At 43.9% G+C, this 19,632-nt stretch overlaps 2 protein-coding genes across 3 annotated transcripts; one reads left to right on the forward strand and one right to left on the reverse strand.

Annotated features, from left to right (window-relative positions):
• The first annotated feature begins 1,340 nt into the window (after positions 1-1,340).
• LOC128400459 (olfactory receptor 5V1-like) lies at positions 1,341-2,382 on the forward strand. Its single transcript, XM_053362650.1, has one exon. The coding sequence runs from the start codon at positions 1,432-1,434 to the stop codon at positions 2,380-2,382; it is 951 nt and encodes a 316-aa protein (XP_053218625.1). The 5' UTR covers positions 1,341-1,431.
• Positions 2,383-4,981: 2,599 nt separating this feature from the next.
• On the reverse strand, positions 4,982-8,987 carry LOC128400458 (olfactory receptor 6F1-like). Of its 2 annotated transcripts, none has more exons than XM_053362649.1 (2): positions 8,772-8,987; positions 4,982-6,355 (listed from the first exon to the last, which is right to left on the reverse strand). In XM_053362649.1, exon 2 carries the CDS (start codon positions 6,353-6,355, stop codon positions 5,390-5,392), a length of 966 nt encoding a protein of 321 aa, XP_053218624.1. In that variant the 5' UTR covers positions 8,772-8,987; the 3' UTR covers positions 4,982-5,389. The 2 variants fall into 2 exon arrangements, with proteins under 2 accessions (XP_053218624.1, XP_053218623.1); XM_053362648.1 differs by lacking the exon at positions 8,772-8,987 and adding an exon at positions 8,498-8,729.
• Between the last annotated feature and the right edge of the window lie 10,645 nt (positions 8,988-19,632).

The raw sequence follows: 19,632 nt of genomic DNA on the forward strand, positions 1-19,632 counted from the left end.
CGGGCCTCTGCAGCTTCTGTTTACGCAGTGTGGCTTTGGAGCGGTCGTAAAGCAATTAGCAGAATTACACAGCGTCTGTGTGTCGAAAGGGTAGTAAATAAGTCCAGATGTTTCTTCTATCCTAATATCTCTTTATTGGGAACAAAATAGCGTATTTACAAACTCCAATTTCCATCTGATTCAAGCTGCATTTTCTCTGCGTCCTTCTCTCTCAGCTTGCAGCAACGCAACAAACTGCTTTCGCTTTCCACTCAGCTCACAGCATTCCAAGCTGCTTTCGTCACATCCTGGTGTACTTCCCTTGTACAAGCCTCCTCTCAGGCTCGAGGCACAGAAGGTTAACCCTTCACTACACCCAACAGAATGTGTGTGTGTGTGTGTGTGTGTGTGTATACACACACACATACACCATCTTATTATTTTTTTGCTTGTTGTTTGCTGCCATGAGTTCCATTGTGGGAAAAGGGGAATATAAATTTAATGATAAATAAAAGAAATACATTGTTCTGTTTACTAACTCATGGATGTGCAGAATCTTAGATAATGGAAGTGCAATATTGCTTTATAATTAATCATTCTGGCCCCATAGGAGAAACCCAATTTTTATACCCAAAGCAGCAGTTTCAACTTCTCTGGGGACAATGATTCGCTTCAAATAATGATGCCAATGGGGTATCATGTCTGCACACTTTAAAATCCTTTAAGATGAGAATCATTCTCTCTCTCTCATTCTCTCTCTCTCTCTCCTCTCTCTCTCTCACCCACCCACCCACCCAGCTTATGGAATTGGACATCCCTAGCTATTTCATAGCTGCATAAAATAGGATAGACTGACCATATCCTTTACCTACAATGATCAGCAGTCCTCCAAAAGTAAGTGCTTGTTTCTTTCTTTTTGACATCAGAAAAGGATCAGTAGACAATGTTCTTGTTAGATGGACTTCAATCCTATTAATGCAACTCAGAACAAAGTCCCGTTACATTCAGTGAGGCTTATTCCCATGTAAAGTGAATATAGAATTGCATCTTTAGCTTGCAATCTTTTATGCACTTAGGTCTGAAAACTATGATGATAGTTGTAGTCCAACAACATCTAGAGGGTACTGCTCCATCTATAGCTAAAGCAAAAACAACAAGGTCACTCAAATAAATATTTTTAATCAATATCAATCTGCAAACATTATTATCAATTGAATAATCAATTATTATCAATTGGATAATCAATTGGATCACTTTCTTAAGTAAAAACCTGCAGGTTGTCAATTTACGCCAATAGTCTACAAGTTAGCTCCCTTTAAGAATATAGAAATAGTGCAGCTTTAGTGCAGCTTTATATGTAACACTAAAAATATCTATATAGGATAAATTTTTGCTGCATGACATTGAAATGACTGAAATATTCTTGCATTTGTAATATTCAGATTAAACACCATGAGATCAACTTCCTCTGAGAATGAAACATGCATCTTGGAATTCATACTCCTGGGATTTGTAAATATCACACAAGGAAAGACCTTCCTTGCCATCCTGTTCCTCACTATGTATACTGTCTGCTTCTTGGGAAACTCACTCATACTCACCATGACTGTGTTAAGTCGGTCTCTACACACCCCCATGTATTTCTTCCTTGGCAACCTCTCTTTCCTTGACATCTGCTACATCTCTGTGACAGTACCAAAAATGCTAGCAGATCTCTGGGCTGAATCCCCAGTCATTTCCTTCATGGGTTGTGCTGCACAGTTGTTTTTCCTTGTTGCCTTGGTGGGCACCGAAGGATTCCTTCTGGCTTCTATGGCTCTGGACCGCTATTTTGCCATATGCCATCCATTGGGCTATACAAAACTCATGAATAAATATATTTGCCTTCAGTTGGCTGCTATATCCTGGACTTGTGGCTTCCTCAATGCTTCTCTCCACACAACACTCACATTTCGTCTGTCTTTCTGCCAATCTAATGGAATTAGTCATTTTTTCTGTGATATTCCACCACTGTTGAGTATTTCATGCTCTGACACGTCAGTCAATGAGGCAACCCTTCTTACAGTGGGTGTGTTTGTAGGCCTTAGCCCTTTCTTCTTCACCCTGGTCTCATACACATTCATCCTTCATGCCATTTTAAGCAGCCGCCAGAAAGGACAGCGCCACAAAGCCATTTCCACCTGTGCTTCCCATCTCACAGTTGTGATTCTGTTCTATGGCTCCAGCATATTTACATATGTCCGTCCTACCTCCAGCTACTCACTTGAAAGGGATCAGCTTGTGGGGGTTTTGTACAGTCTCTTAACACCAACACTCAACCCAATTATTTACAGCCTACGGAACAAGGAAGTGAAGCTGGCAATGAGAAAGTTTCTGCTGAGAATACCTTCCCTTGGAATTTAGATTCTTTAACTGAAACCTCAAGGACCTGAAGATCAGTTGAAGAGATCTGAAGACCCATACTATCACTATAAAGACGTAAGAATATAAGAATAATCTTGTCAGATTGGGCCAGTAGCTCATCTAGTACACTGTTCTCACAGTGGCCAACTAGATGCCTGTGGGAAACCAGGGAGCAGAACATAAGCACAAAAGCACTCTCCCCTTCTGTGGTTTCCAGCAACTAGAATTTGAAGTCTTTGCTGCCTCCAGCTGTGGAGGTGGAGCATAGACATCATGGTTAGTAACCATTGATAACTCTCTCTTTCATGAACTGGTCTAATCCACTTTTAAAGCCATCCAAGTTGGTGGTCAGCAGTGCCTCCTGCAGGAGTGAGTTCCATAGTTTAACACACCTACACTGAAAGATCTGTCCCAATGGACCAAAGTCTGAGAACATGGTATACTTGGGAGGTTGTGGACTCTTCTTCCTTGGAGATTATAAAGCAGAGGTTGGGTTGCCATCTGTCATCAATGGGGGTTGGACTAGATGATCCTTGGGGTACCTTTCAAGTCTACAATTACATGATTCTATGATTCTATGAAAGTCTGAAAAGTAGTGTGCAGTACGATTTGGAAGAGAAAAACAGTGGGCTGAGTTGCAGTGCTGAACCATTCACTATGAAATTCCTCTCCCTGGGCATTTGTTGTGAAATTCTTTTGCAAGCATAGATTATAGGCCTTCTGCAGATGCAATCTCTTCAGGAGGTTGATTTTCCATGATACAGAACCTTTAGGGTGGCAGCACCCACCCTTTGGAACTCTCTCCCATTACATATCAGACAAGAAGCAAGCTCGTTTTCTCCTGCTCTGGCGAGTAGGACTCAAACCAATGGCTTCAAGTTACAAGAAAGGAGATTCTGACTAAACATCAGGAATAGCTTTCTGACAGTAAGAGCTGTTCAGCAGTGGAAGAGTTTACTTCAGGAAGCGGTGCACTCTCTTTCATTGGAGGTTTTTAAGCAGAAGTTGGATGGCCATCTATGAGGCATGCTTTAGTTGAGATTCCTGCATTGCAGGAAATTGGTCTAGATGGCTCTCGGGATCCCTTCCAACTCTACAATTCTGTGATTCTAAGAACCATCTCTACTGCCTTTTTACCATGTGTTGAATACCTGCCTTCCCCAAGAAGGCTTTCAAGTAGAAATTCTAATCCCAGTCAGTATCTCTATTGCATCTGAAATAGTTTATGCATGTGTTTTTATTTTTGATGTTTTGAATGATGTTTTTTATGACATTTTTATTTTTAATGGCTTTGAGATGTTTGAAAATAAACAAGCAACATCCATACTATTAGTTCATGGTTGAAGATGGTCACTAATGATGTCTATTAATATGTGAAATACATAAAGATCTGACTACTATATTTTACATTCCACTTTATTAATACAGGAATGTTTCTAATGGGAGAGAAATATCAAAACTTTCATATATACAGTACCAATGCTACTCTAAATAATACAAAAGCATGAATTAATACTTGCTATGTCAACACTACAGGATTCTCTTCAGTTTATAGTAGCAGAATGCATTCCTGGCCATGTCTCGGTGCTTTCCAGGAGCATATCTGAAACCCCTCTAAGGCAAATGGATATTGAATGCCATTAGTGATAGAATGGTAGTCTAAACCACAGAGCCTAGGGCTTGCTCATCAGAAGGTCAGCGGTTCGAATCTCCACGACGGGGGTGAGTTCCCATTGCTCGGTCCCAGCTCCTGCCCACCTAGCAGTTCGAAAGCACGTCAAAGTGCAAGTAGATAAATAGGTACCGCTCCAATGGGAAGGTAAGTGGTGTTTCCGTGTGCTGCTCTGATTCGCCAGAAGCGGCTTAGTCATGCTGGCCACATGACCCGGAAGCTGTCTGTGGCCAACGCCAGTTCCCTTGGCCAATAAAGCGAGATGAGCGCCTCAACCCCAGAGTTGTTCGCGACTGACTTAACTGTCAGGTGTCCCTTTACCTTTACCTAAGATAGATACTTTGCTGCCACATCCCTGCAACACCAGCTTAGTCTTGGGTTAATATTACACAGAATATGCAAGTGAAAACATATTGACCTAAACTGGGCCAAATATATCTCAGTGAACCATATCTCACCAATTCACATAATATACAAAACTGCAGTGGTTTCAATCTCAAGCAGGTTATAGGCAACTCCCCACTGATCTTCCACTGAGCATCTATAGAAAAAGAAGGATCTGTAAAGTTGGAGAGGATCTTTGAATGAGAACCAAGATGGTGTGGGGCAGATGAGTAGGGCTCCTGGGAGCACTAGGAGCCTTGTGTGACAGCATGGTAATAACTGTAATGGGGGATGAGTAGTAGTAATAATTTCCATAGCAGTCTGGATTTCTCAGCAGCAGTTCAGGGCAAGCCTGCGTGACTTGTGACTCACCAATCTGAAGTCAGCCCATCAGACACACATTTTGTCTTCAAAGGTGCGGGATGCAAGAATACCCCCAACCCAATACCAGAAAGGCAGCAAAAACTGGAGTTCTAATCACCCAGTAGGTAGTCCCACATATCTAAGATTTTGCATGCCTTTTAGGACTTCCTAGACATTATGTGCTATATGTTCCCTTTAATCTCAAAAAATTAGCCAATAATTTTAAACTGATTTTTTATTTGAAAATTTAACATAGAGAAGGGGAGAGGAAGAGAGAAAGAAGAAAGCAAGAAAGAAGAACTACAAGAACGACTACTACTACCAGCTCACATTAGGAATACAATAACTATGAACATACACAGATTATTCATATAAATTAACTATCAGAAAGTGTCCAGTGTTGCCTGGGAATTCTAAACAGAGGAGGAAAAGCAAACAAACAAACTCAAGATTTCTAAATAGATAGTGTACTTCGTTATTTTTAAGGATGTGCACAGTCTTAGATTGTCCAACCAGAGGGAGATTTTGGAGCAACTTTCAGTTAACTTCTATTAATTATTAAATCACATTAAAGCCAAGCTTCTGTTTCTAAAATGTTTGTCTTCCAGGGCAGAATTTCCTAAGCATCATTTTTTTTAAAGCTTTCTTAACATCTTCATTTCTCAAGCTGTAGATGATTGGGTTGAGCATGGGGGTCACCACACTGTAGATAAATGAGACCACCTTGTTAACTTCCATTGAGTTCTGGCCTGTGGGGTTGACATATATGAAGATAACGGTTCCATAGTAGAGTGAAACTACAGTCAAGTGGGCAGTGCAGGTGGAAAAGGCCTTCTGCCGTCCTTTTGCTGAGGACATCCTTAGGAGGGTTGCCAGGATGCAGACATAAGAAAGCATGGTCAACAGAAAAGTTCCTAATACTATGACAGCTGAACTGATGAAGATGATGGTTCTGCTGATGTAAGTGTTAGTACATGACAGGCTGAGCAGTGGAGGGACATCACAGAAGAAATGGTCAATGATGTTGCCACAGAAGTGCAATCTGCCAACTAAGATGGTAGATGGGCAAGGATTTAGGAATCCAGTCACCCAGGAAGCTAAAGCTAAGTAAATACACATTCTACTGCACATCAGTGTTGAGTATCTCAGTGGGTTGCATATGGCAAGATAACGGTCATAAGCCATAACAGCAAGTAGGAAGCACTCTGTGGAACCCAGAAAGAAGAAGAAATATGACTGCATAAGGCATGCTGTTAGAGAGATAGCCTTAGATCTTCCTAAGGATATTGCCAGAAGTTTAGGGAGAGTGACTGAGGTGTAACCAATCTCCAGGATAGCAAGATTGCTCAGGAAGAAGTACATTGGTGTGTGGAGACTTGATTCTGTCTTTAGTGTGATAAGCAGGATGATGTTTCCCCAAAGTGTAAGGAGATATATGAGAAGGAATGTGATGAAATATATAACTTGTAACTTCTTAGTACCTGTGAAACCAGCAATGATGAATGTTGTTACTCCTGTGTAATTTAACTGCTCCAAGACTGTGTCATCTTCCATCTAGAAAACAAATGTGAATAAGCAGTCATGGTGATAGTGAGCTATAAATGTTTGCACTGCATTCTCACATTTTAATGATATGGTCAATGTTAGTCAAGTGAAATGCTGAGGTGAACTTGGAGGTTTGGTTGAAACATCTGAGAAATTAGGAGATTAGCAAATCAAAACTTTAATAAATTAATCAACACTCCTCCACCACCAGTGAAGGGTTCATTCTCTAAATGTAGATCCAATATTTGATTGTGCTATCTGAAAGTCTGGTTTCACACAGACCTGCTGTCTGGGTTTAAGCCAAACTGAACAGTTTCAATGTGAACTGGTCTGCATTTGTGATTATATAACTAAATAGAGTCACATAAGTACTACTCCCATAACTCACTTCTCATTGTTGCTGTACTTTATAGACTCATCTTTAAAATGTAGGTATATGTAACTGCATCTCTGTCTTTTTTTTATACTCAGTATGCTCTGTGTGTGGTTCTGTTATGGTTTATATGTTTATGTGTTACTTTGTGCATATGTTTATGATAAATCATTAAACATTTAAAAAAATATTTGGTTATCTCAGAAGGTAATAATTTCTCACTAATACAATACAGTGGTACCTCGGGTTACAGACACTTCAGGTAAAAGATGCTTCAGGTTACAGACTCTGCTAACCCAGAAATAGTACCTCGGGTTAAGAACTTTGCTTCAGGATTAGAACAGAAATTGTGCAACAGCGGTGCGGCAGCGCAGCGGCAGTGGGAGGCCCCATTAGCTAAAGTGGTACCTCAGGTTAAGCACGGACCTCTGGAATGAATTAAGTTCTTAACCCGAGGTAACACTGTATTAGCCATATCTTATTTCTGCTTTATATGAAATATTTCAAGTGGCACAATAAGAAATAAATATTGATAATGATATCAGACAATGATGAGATCCTTTGAGGTATTGTTAACACCTGGAAGTAAGGTGTTTTCCCCAAGACTGTGCCATGGCAAAAACAAAAGGAAGCTTCATTTGCTTTCATTTCCTTGTATTATTTTTATTTTAAAAAAGAATCTACAAGCAAGTTAGCCTGGAACTGATTCCTTGAAAACTGCAACTGTTATATTTTTCCTCCCTGATATTTGGTACAATGTTACTTAATCTGCCTTTGCACATGGAAGTTTAGGCTTTTTCTTTTCTCTGTGTGCTAAAGATGTGTCAGCAGGACTTTCTCTCTGTGTGTTCTCCTCCTCCTCCTTTTAAAATAACATCTCTCCTTAAACCATGTTGATTAACAATATCCCTAGCAGCAAAATCACCTTAGCCTTTTTCTTTTTACTGTGTGGTAGGATGTCATCTGTTGTATGACATCTTGACTTTAACATAGGTTCAGTTAAAGAGTATTGACACTAGCTGAGTAATCCCCAAACAACCTTGGTCATCCCCAACCCATCTTCTTCCTCCTTTGAAAGTCCCAGATTCAGTCTTCAATAGTCAGCATGCACAATGCTGAGCTAGCTGGACCAATGGTCTGACATAGCATGTTTCAAGAGAGTAATCTAAATAACTCACTCCATTTCAAAAAGGAAACCCAGACAGATGGATGGGGTATTAATAATAATAATAAACCCAATAAAAACAATATTCATGATAGCATTAGGAAAAGCATAATGTTGACCATTTATGAATATTCAATTTATAGAAGGTAGGTGCAATCCAGGAGGGTTATGTCTCCAAAACTGTCTAGATCTCCAGGTTCAAATTTCAGGTCTGAGAGAAAGGAGACTAGTCAATATCATTCAGCCTTCTACCTGTAACAAGATAGAGATACAGCCACTTGGATACTCTGTGAACATTACAGTCATACCTCAGGTTACGAACGCTGTGGATTGCGCATTTTCGGGTTGCGGACCGCACCGAACCCGGAAGTACCGGAATGGGTTACTTCCGGGTTTCAGTGCTTGTGCATGCAGAAGCGCAAAATGATGTCACATGCATGCACAGATGCAGAGCTGTGGGTTGTGAACGCTGCGGGTTGCGAACGTGCCTCCTGCACAGATCACATTCACAACCCGAGATATGACTGTAATCAAAAAAGATTCAAGGTAGGCAGTACTGGCTCTTGGATCTGGGGACATGTTAGGTAGAGGTATCTCAGTGAAGACCATTTACCTGAAAAAGGTGAGCCATGCAAGGTAGGAATTTTCACTGTTGCTGGCCCTCTTGGATTAAATGTGAAATGTCACAATTGCAGTGGTGTTGGGGTGATTCACCCTTTGGAACTGTTGGGGCCCTGACAAATTCCAGATCTTTCTGCTGTCTGTAGCCAGACCTAAAAGGAGGCAAGATGCTATACATAACAGGGGTCACTTTTGTAGCACTTAGTATTAGATAGTTTGGGATGGCAAATACCACTGGACCGCTATAGATGAGAAACAGAACATACCTTTTTGGACTAGTTTGCTTAGGAACCCAAAAACCAAATATAACAGCAATAGTCTTCTTCTTTTGCTGTCTCTTCTATACTTCTTGACTAGGGGTCAGCAAACTTTTTCAGCAGGGGGCCGGTCCACTGTCCCTCAGACCTCGTAGGGGACCGGGCTATAGTTTGAAGAAAAAAATGAATTCCTATGCCCCACAAATAACCCAGAGATGCATTTTAAATAAAAGGACATATTCTACTCATGTAAAAACACGCTGGTTCCCAGACCATCCAGGACCGGACCATCCCAGACCATCCAGGACCGGCCCCCAGGGTCTTAGTTTGCCTACCCATGTTCTTGACCTTCTTGCTGAAGCTGGGCTTTGCAGGAGTAGAAGATAAAATTCACTAGGAACTGATAAAAGAAATGTATTCAATGATTCTAAAAATGTAGTTTAAAAAGTCTTGGGGGGGGACAAATTATTTGAAAATAGACCTAGTAAATTAATATGAAGTGAGCCCAATATTCTCTGCACTTTATTCAGTCTGATGTGGTGATTTCTTGAAGTTTACAAAAATATCGTGGTGTTTAGTTTGCATGTGTGTCTCCTGAGAGCCAATCAATTTAAGAGTTTGGGGAATGGAAAAAGAAGGTAAATGAGCCAATGTGGAGTAGTGGCTGAGGGCCAAAACTAGACTTAACAATGTCTACTCCATTTACAGAGGAACAATCCTTTGCACAAGAAGATGGTGTAATGCAAGCCAGTGTAAGCTGATTAGGTGTAAAGTAACAAAGGTGTAGAGTTCAGCCGGTTGGGCTACTGTTGCTCCACTGAAGAAGAAGAAGAAGAAGAAGAGTTTGGATTTGATATCCCGCCTTTCACTCCCTTTAAGGAGTCTCAAAGGCTAATATTCTCCTTTCCCTTCCTCCCCCACAACAGACACTCTGTGAGGTGAGTGGGGCTGAGAGACTTCAAAGAAGTGTCACTGACCCAAGGTCACCCAGCAGCTGCATGTGGAGGAGCGGAGACGCAAACCAGGTTCCCCAGAATACAAGACTACCGCTCTTAACCACTACACCACACTGGCTCTCTGAGCTTGGCAAAGGGAAAAACAAAGCTTTGAAATAGTGTTCTATGCCAGGTTGCCATGTCATCTGACTTAGCTTAATGGGCTTAGGATCTACTGTAGTCAAATTCCCCCTTCTCTGGTCTCACCCCCATAATGCCTCTTCTGGGGACTTACAATGGCCTCATCTCAGCCAACTTCACCTGAGCCCCTGCTGTATCAGGACGAGCAAGTTATACTGGCATGTATTCAGCTGAGTTTGGCTTGGGACTAGGGCCGGGCCGGATTTAGGTTTGATGAGGCCCTAAGTTACTGAAGGTAATAGGGCCCTTTATATGTCCAGTTGTCCTTCGTCAACAACAAATTGTTGCTGCTTTTTGTGTTGAATATATGCTACATGGTAATTTATGGACCTAATAGGTATCTAAAGCCATTTGCACATAACAAAATACGTATTTTATCAAAGTAATTGTTGAACTGAAATACAATTAAGAAGAAGTATATTAATAGTGATGGTGATATTTTAGGGAGTAGGCTAGCAGGCCTACTAGGTACTTACATCATAGGAGCCTACACAACAGAAAACACTGTTGCTGTATGTAGGTTTTATTTTATTTGTTTTTTATCCTATATTTTGGAAATGTACATCCAGTTTTTTCCCCTCTAAATTTTTTTGGTGCCCCCAAGAGAGTGGGTGTGGCTTTGCCCATTCTTTTGGAAATGTCTGTACAGGGGGAGAGGAAGGGTTAATAGGTAGACCAATAGAAAAGCCCAGAGGCGGAGCCTACCTGTTTTTAAAAGGCTTAACCAGAGGTTTAGACAGTTGGGAAAAAGCAGTTGGGAAAGCAGTTGGAAGACAGTTGGAAATAGAGAGACAGTTAGTGCAGTTGGTTCTTGTGCGACGGGAGGTAGAAGAGTTAGAGTGAATTAGAGACAGGAGAAAATAAGACTAAGAGGGCAAAGGGTAACAGTGTTTCGAATGCATTTAAAGTTTATTTGTGTTTGCAATAAACTACAATCTTTGTTGTTAACTTGAGAACCCGACTGAGACTAAGTGTTTTACTGAGGAGAACCTGGGTCGGTGGCAGAGGATTAGTGATATACGGGTCAATAGTCTGTGAAACGACCAGGGGCTCCGTACGAATGCCACAGTGAGGCTCTAAGCTATAGCTTGTTTAGCTTATACGTAAATCCGGCACTGCTTGGGACTTAAAACCAACTGAGCCCCCCGAGCTGGGAGTCGGCCCCCTGAGGTAGAGATCCATTGCATCTGAAGCTGCACATCCTGGCAGATCTTACCATAGGCTTGACTCCTGTTTCTTTATTGAAGAATCTCTGCTGCCTTGCAGGATATCTTGGGGAGAAGAAAAGGCTAAGGAGTAAACCCTACATAAATCTGGATTGGAGTCCCTAAAATGCTTGGATGGTGCCTTGTACACCTCCTTCTGGCAACTCCTGGAGCCAAGCTGGTGCTAAATATATCGCTGTGCTTTCTTTTGGACCACATTAGTGAGGCTGAGGGGAGTGTCTTATCATATGGGCAGCCCAAGACCTCCATACACCCTGCTCAGGCTTGTGCCCTTTGGTGCTGTTACCACAACAATTTCACTTCACCCTTGGAAGCACAGTTCATTGTCTCTTGAGACAGATGGATGCCAACAACTGTCACATCTAATTTGGTCCTGAGAGTTCTGACAAGAACTATCTCTGATTCTACCTTACTTGCATTGAACAAATTGGGTTCATCATTGAGCACTCCATTTGCCTCTTTTCCAACCTCCAAAGCCGTCTCCTATACTTTGATTAGATGGCAGCTGACTAGAAGACAATACTCCATGGTCTGCTACTTATCATGGGTTATATCAATGACCCCGAACAGTTGTGATAGAAGATCCTCAGGATGAAGAAGCCTGGAAGCTGTGTCCAAATCCTTCTCTTGGTCTCATATGAAGTCTTTGAACTAGTTAATTCAGGCTTGCCAACTCTGGAAATAAATTAAAAAATGGCAGTGTTTCAGTTGGGGTGAGTCTTCTGGATTAAGGGTTGGAAGCTGAGATCAGGTCAATAATGGAGCATGTTGGGACACTGCCAGGGAGTCCAAGGCATCATGCAGCCTTCCACGTCATCAGACGATCTCCCGGTCTTCCGTTGGAACAGTATCAGTCAATTAGCGACACGAGCCTCAGACACATTCCAAGACTCATGCACAACCTTTTCAGCAGACTCCACAATGGAAGGTTCAAACAGAAGAGCATATTTACAGCTTTATTCAATGTTGATCAGAACAAAGGAAAAACATGACTGCTTGCATCCATGTCGAGGAAAACAGCCGGAACAAAAGCTATCTATAAAACGGAGACTCCCAGTGAGCAGGAAGTACACAGGCATGTGACACACAACAGCCTGTTCCCTTTTTAAGGAGGAACGGAAATATCCTAACAGAGCAAGCAGGCAGAATCCAGTGGTGGTTTGTAGGGAAAGATGTTGTTGTTGTTGGCAACATCCGTCTGTCCCGAGAGACAATAGTGTATGCCTCTAGGGAAGTCATAGCTCTAAAAAACAAAGGGGGGTATGTACTGCTTAAGAAATAGGAAATACCTGGGGAGGAGAGATAGAATGACCGTACCCAGGGATGGCCCATCCCATCTTGCCACCTGGGGCAAAACAGGAAGGGGCCACCTCCTACCTTCTCCCCGAAGTCTCACTTACCAGAGTCACAGTGATCACTTCCAGCAAGTGACTCAGCCGGCAATCTTACCTAAATGGTTTAGGACCTAGGTACCTAAAAGTGTGTGCCTCTCCCTACATATTCCTGCCTAGGCCCTTGCGTCATCTGAGGATATTTTGGTGGTGCTATCATTGCATATTAGAAGATTCGTTTGCTTCTGCTGGTGGACTGGATCTCTTTAGCACTACTTTAAATTTTCCCCAGAATCTGTATTAAAAATAATGTACATTTTGTATACCAAAACAAAAAGATCCTAATAAAATTTAATCAGTGGGAGGTTTAAAATCAACTGATTTGTCATCTAGATTTTGCACTCCTGCTGGAAATTTCCTGAATTTCTTAGTGGTGTTGTTATATCTGAGGAGATCTCTGGAGATTGAACATGGAACCTTCTGCCTGAAAAGCAGTTCATATACCACTGGTCAGGAATAGCACACATTGTTATTTTTCCTAAACAAGACACTCATACTTCAGAACAATAATGGAGGACGTGTGTTCTCTCGAGGTTGCAGGATTCCAGGTCCCAGCATCCATGAATTATGGTCAGTGAATGTGGTCCTATGAAATGGGGAATGACCACAAATAGTAGAGGTCCTGTTCTACCTCCTTTCAGAGGGTCAGGTACCACCAATTGTGGAAAGGATCCTGAAGAGTTTTTATTCCTTTATTTAGATTTATAAATATGCCTTTCATCCCATGGAGATGAGATCATTTCAAGAGAATGCCAACATAAACATCAAAACAAGTTAACACTAATTATATCAACCAATTACCAGTGTTTTGTGTGGTTGTTTTTATTATTATATAAAAAAAACTTTTAGAACATTAAAAATGCACAATAACAGTTTCAAATATAACAGGTAACACTCAAATGCCTACTGGCAACATTGCCTATCCTCCTCTGAAAGCCAGAAGTAAACGGAGCATATTTAACCACCATCAGAAATCAGTGCCAGATGCATTTTGTGGTTCGAGGACCCGACCCCCGCGAAGTGAAATGAAGACACAAGGACAAGTGATATAAGGTTGATGGGCTAGAAAAGGCCACAACTTTATTGATTACAGCAATGAAAAGGTATTGGCTTAGGCATTGGATCGAAACAAGTGGGTTTATTCACCAGTAGGTGGAGCCTGTTGATGCTAATCCAACTATAGGCTCACCCCTGCTGTCACCGAGGGTCGTGCCATGGCCTCCCGCCAAGCAGGCATCGGACAGAATACACGACCGCCAGATTCCTTTAACGGAATACCCCTAAAAATTGAAGGCATAGGCGATGGCCACACCTAGCACTTCGACACACAACACATTATTCCAATGCCTAACCTACCCACCAATACCACAAAAGTTGTGACGATTGCTACGAGGTAGGCGAAAAAACCAAAAAGCCTAATGCCAAATGGAAAAACTCCTACCAGGCCCCCCGGGCAACCAGGGCGACCAACCTAAGGTCCATAGCAAGGCCAATGACCTAAGCCCTAACTAAAAGGGAGTGGAGGGTGGGTGACTTGCGATGGGACACTGATGAAGAATGAGGCCAGGGAGAGGCTGGCACTGCAGCAAAAGGCTGCTGAACACGCCCCCTCCACGGCACCTGGTTGGGTGGCCATCGGGGGGGCGTGAGTGCCAGCCAGGTGAGCTGGAGGCAGGGGCAACGCCCCCTGCTGGGCGGTGCTCGGGCTCCCGCCCACAACCACTCCCCTCTCTTTCAGGGAGGAGAGTCTTTGTGGTTCGAGGACCCGACCCCCGCGAAGTGAAATGAAGACACAAGGACAAGTGATATAAGGTTGATGGGCTAGAAAAGGCCACAACTTTATTGATTACAGCAATGAAAAGGTATTGGCTTAGGCATTGGATCGAAACAAGTGGGTTTATTCACCAGTAGGTGGAGCCTGTTGATGCTAATCCAACTATAGGCTCACCCCTGCTGTCACCGAGGGTCGTGCCATGGCCTCCCGCCAAGCAGGCATCGGACAGAATACACGACCGCCAGATTCCTTTAACGGAATACCCCTAAAAATTGAAGGCATAGGCGATGGCCACACCTAGCACTTCGACACACAACACATTATTCCAATGCCTAACCGCCACCCGAGCCAAAGGCTCGCCGCCAATACCCTCAAAGCTGCAACCAATCCCAGATACTTTTGATGACACTAGCTAACTAAATGTCGTTCCCCAAATCCGATAGGTGGACACCGTCATTCCGGTATAAAGCTTGGTCGCCGATCCGGATACGGTCATGATAAATGACTTGGCCATACATAAAGCGCACTCAACGGGCTACCGCCCGGTTTACGAGTTTCCTGGTTCTTTCAATGGCCATACAGCTTTGCGCACCGCGCCAAACAGTTCTTTTCAGGAAGGAGGACCAGAACACCGTCGTTCTGGGACACAAGGCTGCAAATGCATTCAAGTCTCTTTTTATGCTCCACAACAAGTCCACACTCCTTCTGTTAGCAAGGTCATTCTCCCCCAAATGAATCACAAGGATGTCGGGAGGGCCGAACTTGGCTACTTTCTCCCACAGCAATGGCATCAGCTCCTCCCAACGCATGCCTCTTCTCGAAAACCAGGAAACTCAAACACCATGTGGAAGGCCAAGATTGGATGCAAGACCGCATCTCACCGCTTGTACGCGGGCCCTATGAACTATACTGTGGCCGCAAATCCACACGCTTCTTCTGAGCATAACTGGGGGTAAAAGACAGAAAGAAAAGGCGGGTAAGTAGGGTAAAGCGGCAGTTCGCATACTAGCGAATATAAGACTTATAAGCATTGGATTTCCACCGGCCCATCTCTTTGATCCTGTCCGCCGGTAACCCCAGGTGCGCAGCCGTGGTTGCGGCGCCAATTCTAAAGGAGTGCGCAGCGTACTCCTGGGAGGATAGACCACAAGCCTCAATAGCCTTGCGAAGCACTCTGGTGAATTGGTGCCTCAACAAGGGTGACCCATCTTCGTGGACCAGAAACGGACCCGGGCCGGGCGGTCTGAGGTAGAGGTACCTCCTAGTGTCCTTTACCGGGCATGGGCCCTGCTGTGCCGACACCGTGAGCTTAACTAGGACACCCTTACCCGCCTGATCAGTCTTGGACTGACGTAGACGCACTGTCACGGTAATTTCGGACAACTGCACGTCCTCGCACAGGAGGCCGCGTGTTGAACCTCGTGCACCAACTTCAAACACCACCTCACCAACTCCGAGCACGCCAAAAAAAGGCGATAGCGTATGCTGCGGAAAAGAGACGTGCCTCGAACCTGGACCAGCAAATTGACCTGAGTTTTATGCGTATCTGAGATAACAACCCGTAAGAAATCGGCTTACGGCTCTCGGCCCTGGGAGGTTGCAACCTGCCCCAACCCTCAATGGCTCTACGGATCAAGAAGTCACTACACGGGTCATGAGCAAATGTAGCTTTTGAAAAGAAGCTGATGGCGGCTACGTGAATCTTTAAGGTTTAGGAGCACGTCCCAGATCATCGAGATGGGAAAGGTACTGCAAGACATCGTCAGTGGTAGGAGGTACGTTATGTGAGAGCCCAGATAACCCAGACCTGAAACCAAGGAAATCACACCAGGCCTTCTTGTAGGACCTGAGAGTGGAAGGTGCCACGGACGCTAATACTCCCTGTATCACTTTGCGTCTCCAACGTTCCACAGGTACTCCGGAAAGGGTTCGGGCAACAGTTGTGCTCCAGGTGCAAGCGACCGGAAGCGAGGTATCTGAAATCGAGACAAGGCATCGGCTATGTCATTATTGGCTCCGGGTAAGAATTTGGCTGAAAATATTATGTTGTACTCAAGGCACCGGAGGACGAACGCCCGCAGAAGGGAGGAGACCCACTCAGACCGAGATGACTGCCTGGCTAGAATGTTCACCACCGCCAGGTTGTCGGTCCTGAAGCACACGCGGTGATCTCGAAACTCTTCCGTCCAGATGTGAACGGCCACCACTATTGGAAAGAACTCAAGAAAGGTGAGATCCCGCGTAACCTGCCCCAGCCCTCGATAGCTCTGCGGATCAGGAAGTCACTGCATGGATCGGAGGAGAACGTGGCCCTAGCGAAGAAGCTAATGGCAGCTAATGGCATGTATTTTAAGGTTTTAGGCGCACGTCCTAAGTCATCGAGGTGTGAAAGGTATTGCAGAACGTAGTCAGTGGTGGGCGGCACGTTAGGCGAAAGCCCAGATGTCCCAGACCTGAAGCCCAAGAAATCGCACCAGGCCCTCTTGTAAGACCTGAGAGTGGAGGGTGCGACAGACGCTAATACTCCCTTAATCACTTTGCGTCTCCAACGTTCCACAGGTGCTCCGGAAAGGGTTTGGGCAACAGCTGTGCTCCAGGTGCCAGCGACCGGAAGCGAGACATCGCAGAAGGGAGGAGACCCTTGCAGATCGGGATGACTGTCTCGCCAGTATGTTCACCACTGCCAGGTTGTCGGTTCTGAAGCACACCCGGCGATTTCGAAACTCCTCCGTCCAGATATGCACGGCCACTACTATTGGAAAAAACTCGAGAAAAGTGAGATCCCGCGTGATGCCCTTGCCCTGCCACCCCGTTGGCCAACGTTGCGCGCCCCATCGGTCCCTGAAATACAAGCCAAAGCCCAGGGACCCTGCCGCATCTGAATGGACCTGAAAATCTGAGGACAAGTTAAGAACATCCTGCCATAGGGATACTCCATTGTAGTGTTCCAAAAATGTCACCCAAACCTCTAGGTCGGCCTTAACTGTCTTTGGAAGACGGAACCTGTGGTGTGGGTGCTTGAGACCCACTGAAAGCCTGGCTAGGCGGGGAAAACCACTCTACAAGCAAAATTGAAGTGACCTAACAGGGATTGTATCTGTCTGAGGGTGATTTTTGTTAGTGCAAGGGTAGTATGAATTATTTCCTTAAGGGTGTCAATCTTCTCCTTAGGTAAGCGGGATGATTGGGCAACTGTGTCCAGCTCTATGCCCAAGTACGTGAGGCACACAGACTAACTGAATGTGGATGTTCATTATGCACTGTATCATAGTATAGTACAGTGATTATAAGAATATCTGCTTGAGTATACATTTTCATCATGTGTAAAACTCATAAGGAATAAACAAATAGTTCTGTATTGTGATCAAGTAACTTCTAGAACAAAATTGTACGTTTTAGCTTCAGAAAACCAGTTGCTTCTAGCCAACATCCTGTTGCCAATGTAGCTAAAATTTTAGCATTTTTGATTGTTAGTTGATAACAAGATTGTTAGTATGACAAGAGATTGGTGGGATACTCTCCTACAGATTTCCAAAACTGTTGTACAACAGACACAGCCAGGACATTCCAGAACAATTCTATCTGATACTGTAAATGTCAGGTTTCAGTTTCACTGTAGCTAGACAGAACTGCTACATATGCAACATGTTCTAGAAGATTCCCAAAGGTGAGCTCTTGGCCAAAGCATTATCCACTTCAGTGAAGTGTTATTTCTCACAAAACTAGCAATTTGTTTACTAACTATACATGTTCCCTAATATGGTTAAAGCATTGAAATTATGCGATTCCGACTGTTGGGCTTAAAGGCTTACTAGATTCTAGGACTAAGGACTAAATCAGTATTGTACTTCTTTGCAATTTTGTCCACAGCTGCCCTGCTCATTGGGAGAACAGGAAATGGATCTGGAACACTTCAAAGCAGTACCATTGCTCCCATGTGTCTTCCTGCTTGGGCTGTCATTTTGTTAAAGCTGTGGTCTTGCTCTTGTAGTTGATCTGGGCGGAAAAGGCAGGTTCCCCAGGAAAAAATAATTCCTGTATGAGGTGTTATGGGATGATACATTTGGTTGCCTAATTATCACAAAAAGGGGGGTGGGTCTGGGAAGGGGTGCCTCTGTCCTGGAGACCAAGCAGGGGCTAAGTGGCGGCCCTGTTGGGTTCATCCCAATTAGCTGTATGCCATAGTGTGACTCCAGAGGCGGAGCTAGCTGCTCTGGCACCCGGAGTGGCACATGTGGTGTGCACCCAGGGGTGGGGCTAGCTACCCGTGGGGTGAGGCGAATGTCCTTTCCCTTACTGACTTCTGATTAGGAGAGTCCTTCGCGGTTAAGGAGCCACTACCGGGATTCTGAAACCCTCTGAGAAACCCTTCCAAAGATAGGATGCTGCACTTCTGTCTGGATGGATAGACAAGAGGTTGAGGAGAGGAATGAAGAATGAGGCCAGGGAGAGGCTGGCACTGCAGCAAAAGGCTGCTGAACACGCCCCCTCCACGGCACCTGGTTGGGTGGCCATCGGGGGGGCGTGAGTGCCAGCCAGGTGAGCTGGAGGCAGGGGCAACGCCCCCTGCTGGGCGGTGCTCGGGCTCCCGCCCACAACCACTCCCCTCTCTTTCAGGGAGGAGAGTCTTTCACGGAGAGGACATTCCAGAAAGGAATACACAACCACAAAAAAGGCCCCTTCTTGCACCACTGCATCATACAATGGAATTACAAGAAGGTCTCTCCTGACAGTTTTAAAGTATTTCTTTGTGATATTGTCCTTTATATCATTGAATTTTATTTTTACTTGTAAGCCACCTTTAGAACAATTTGTATTGTTAAAAGTGAAGTATAAAGCAGTTATGAATAAATGAATGAATGGTATTAGAAGGCTTTGATGCTGCAGTTCCCAACTTCAACTCAAGTTGTTTCATAATTAATTGCCCATTGGGGACCAGCATCTGTCCAACACACTTTGCATTACTCAATTAGTTTTTCTGGGAGGAATTCAGATGTTCTTAAATGTCTTCTGTGTTGAAACAAATTTTCTTTCTGCAGCAGGGTTGCTCCTGTGAAGGTAAGAAGTGGTGGGAGGAATGAGATGGGATTTAACTGAGAGAACTTTATTCTTCTTACTTTTTTAAAATAGTTGCTGCTTTCTAGTTCGAACTAGAATAATATCTGAAAAGCTTTTATTACTGTGCATTTTACACACATACACAGTATGTTCTCAAACTGTAGTGGGTTGTTCCAGCAGTAAGCAGTCAAAAAGCATTCTGTGGACACTGAACATGCTTAGTCTTCACTGGGCAGTTTTACACAAACACACACGACACCCCCCTTCTGATTCCTTCCGATAGAT

The sequence above is a fragment of the Podarcis raffonei genome, chromosome 13 (assembly GCF_027172205.1).
Source record: "Podarcis raffonei isolate rPodRaf1 chromosome 13, rPodRaf1.pri, whole genome shotgun sequence".
Classification (NCBI taxonomy): Eukaryota; Metazoa; Chordata; class Lepidosauria; order Squamata; family Lacertidae; genus Podarcis; species Podarcis raffonei.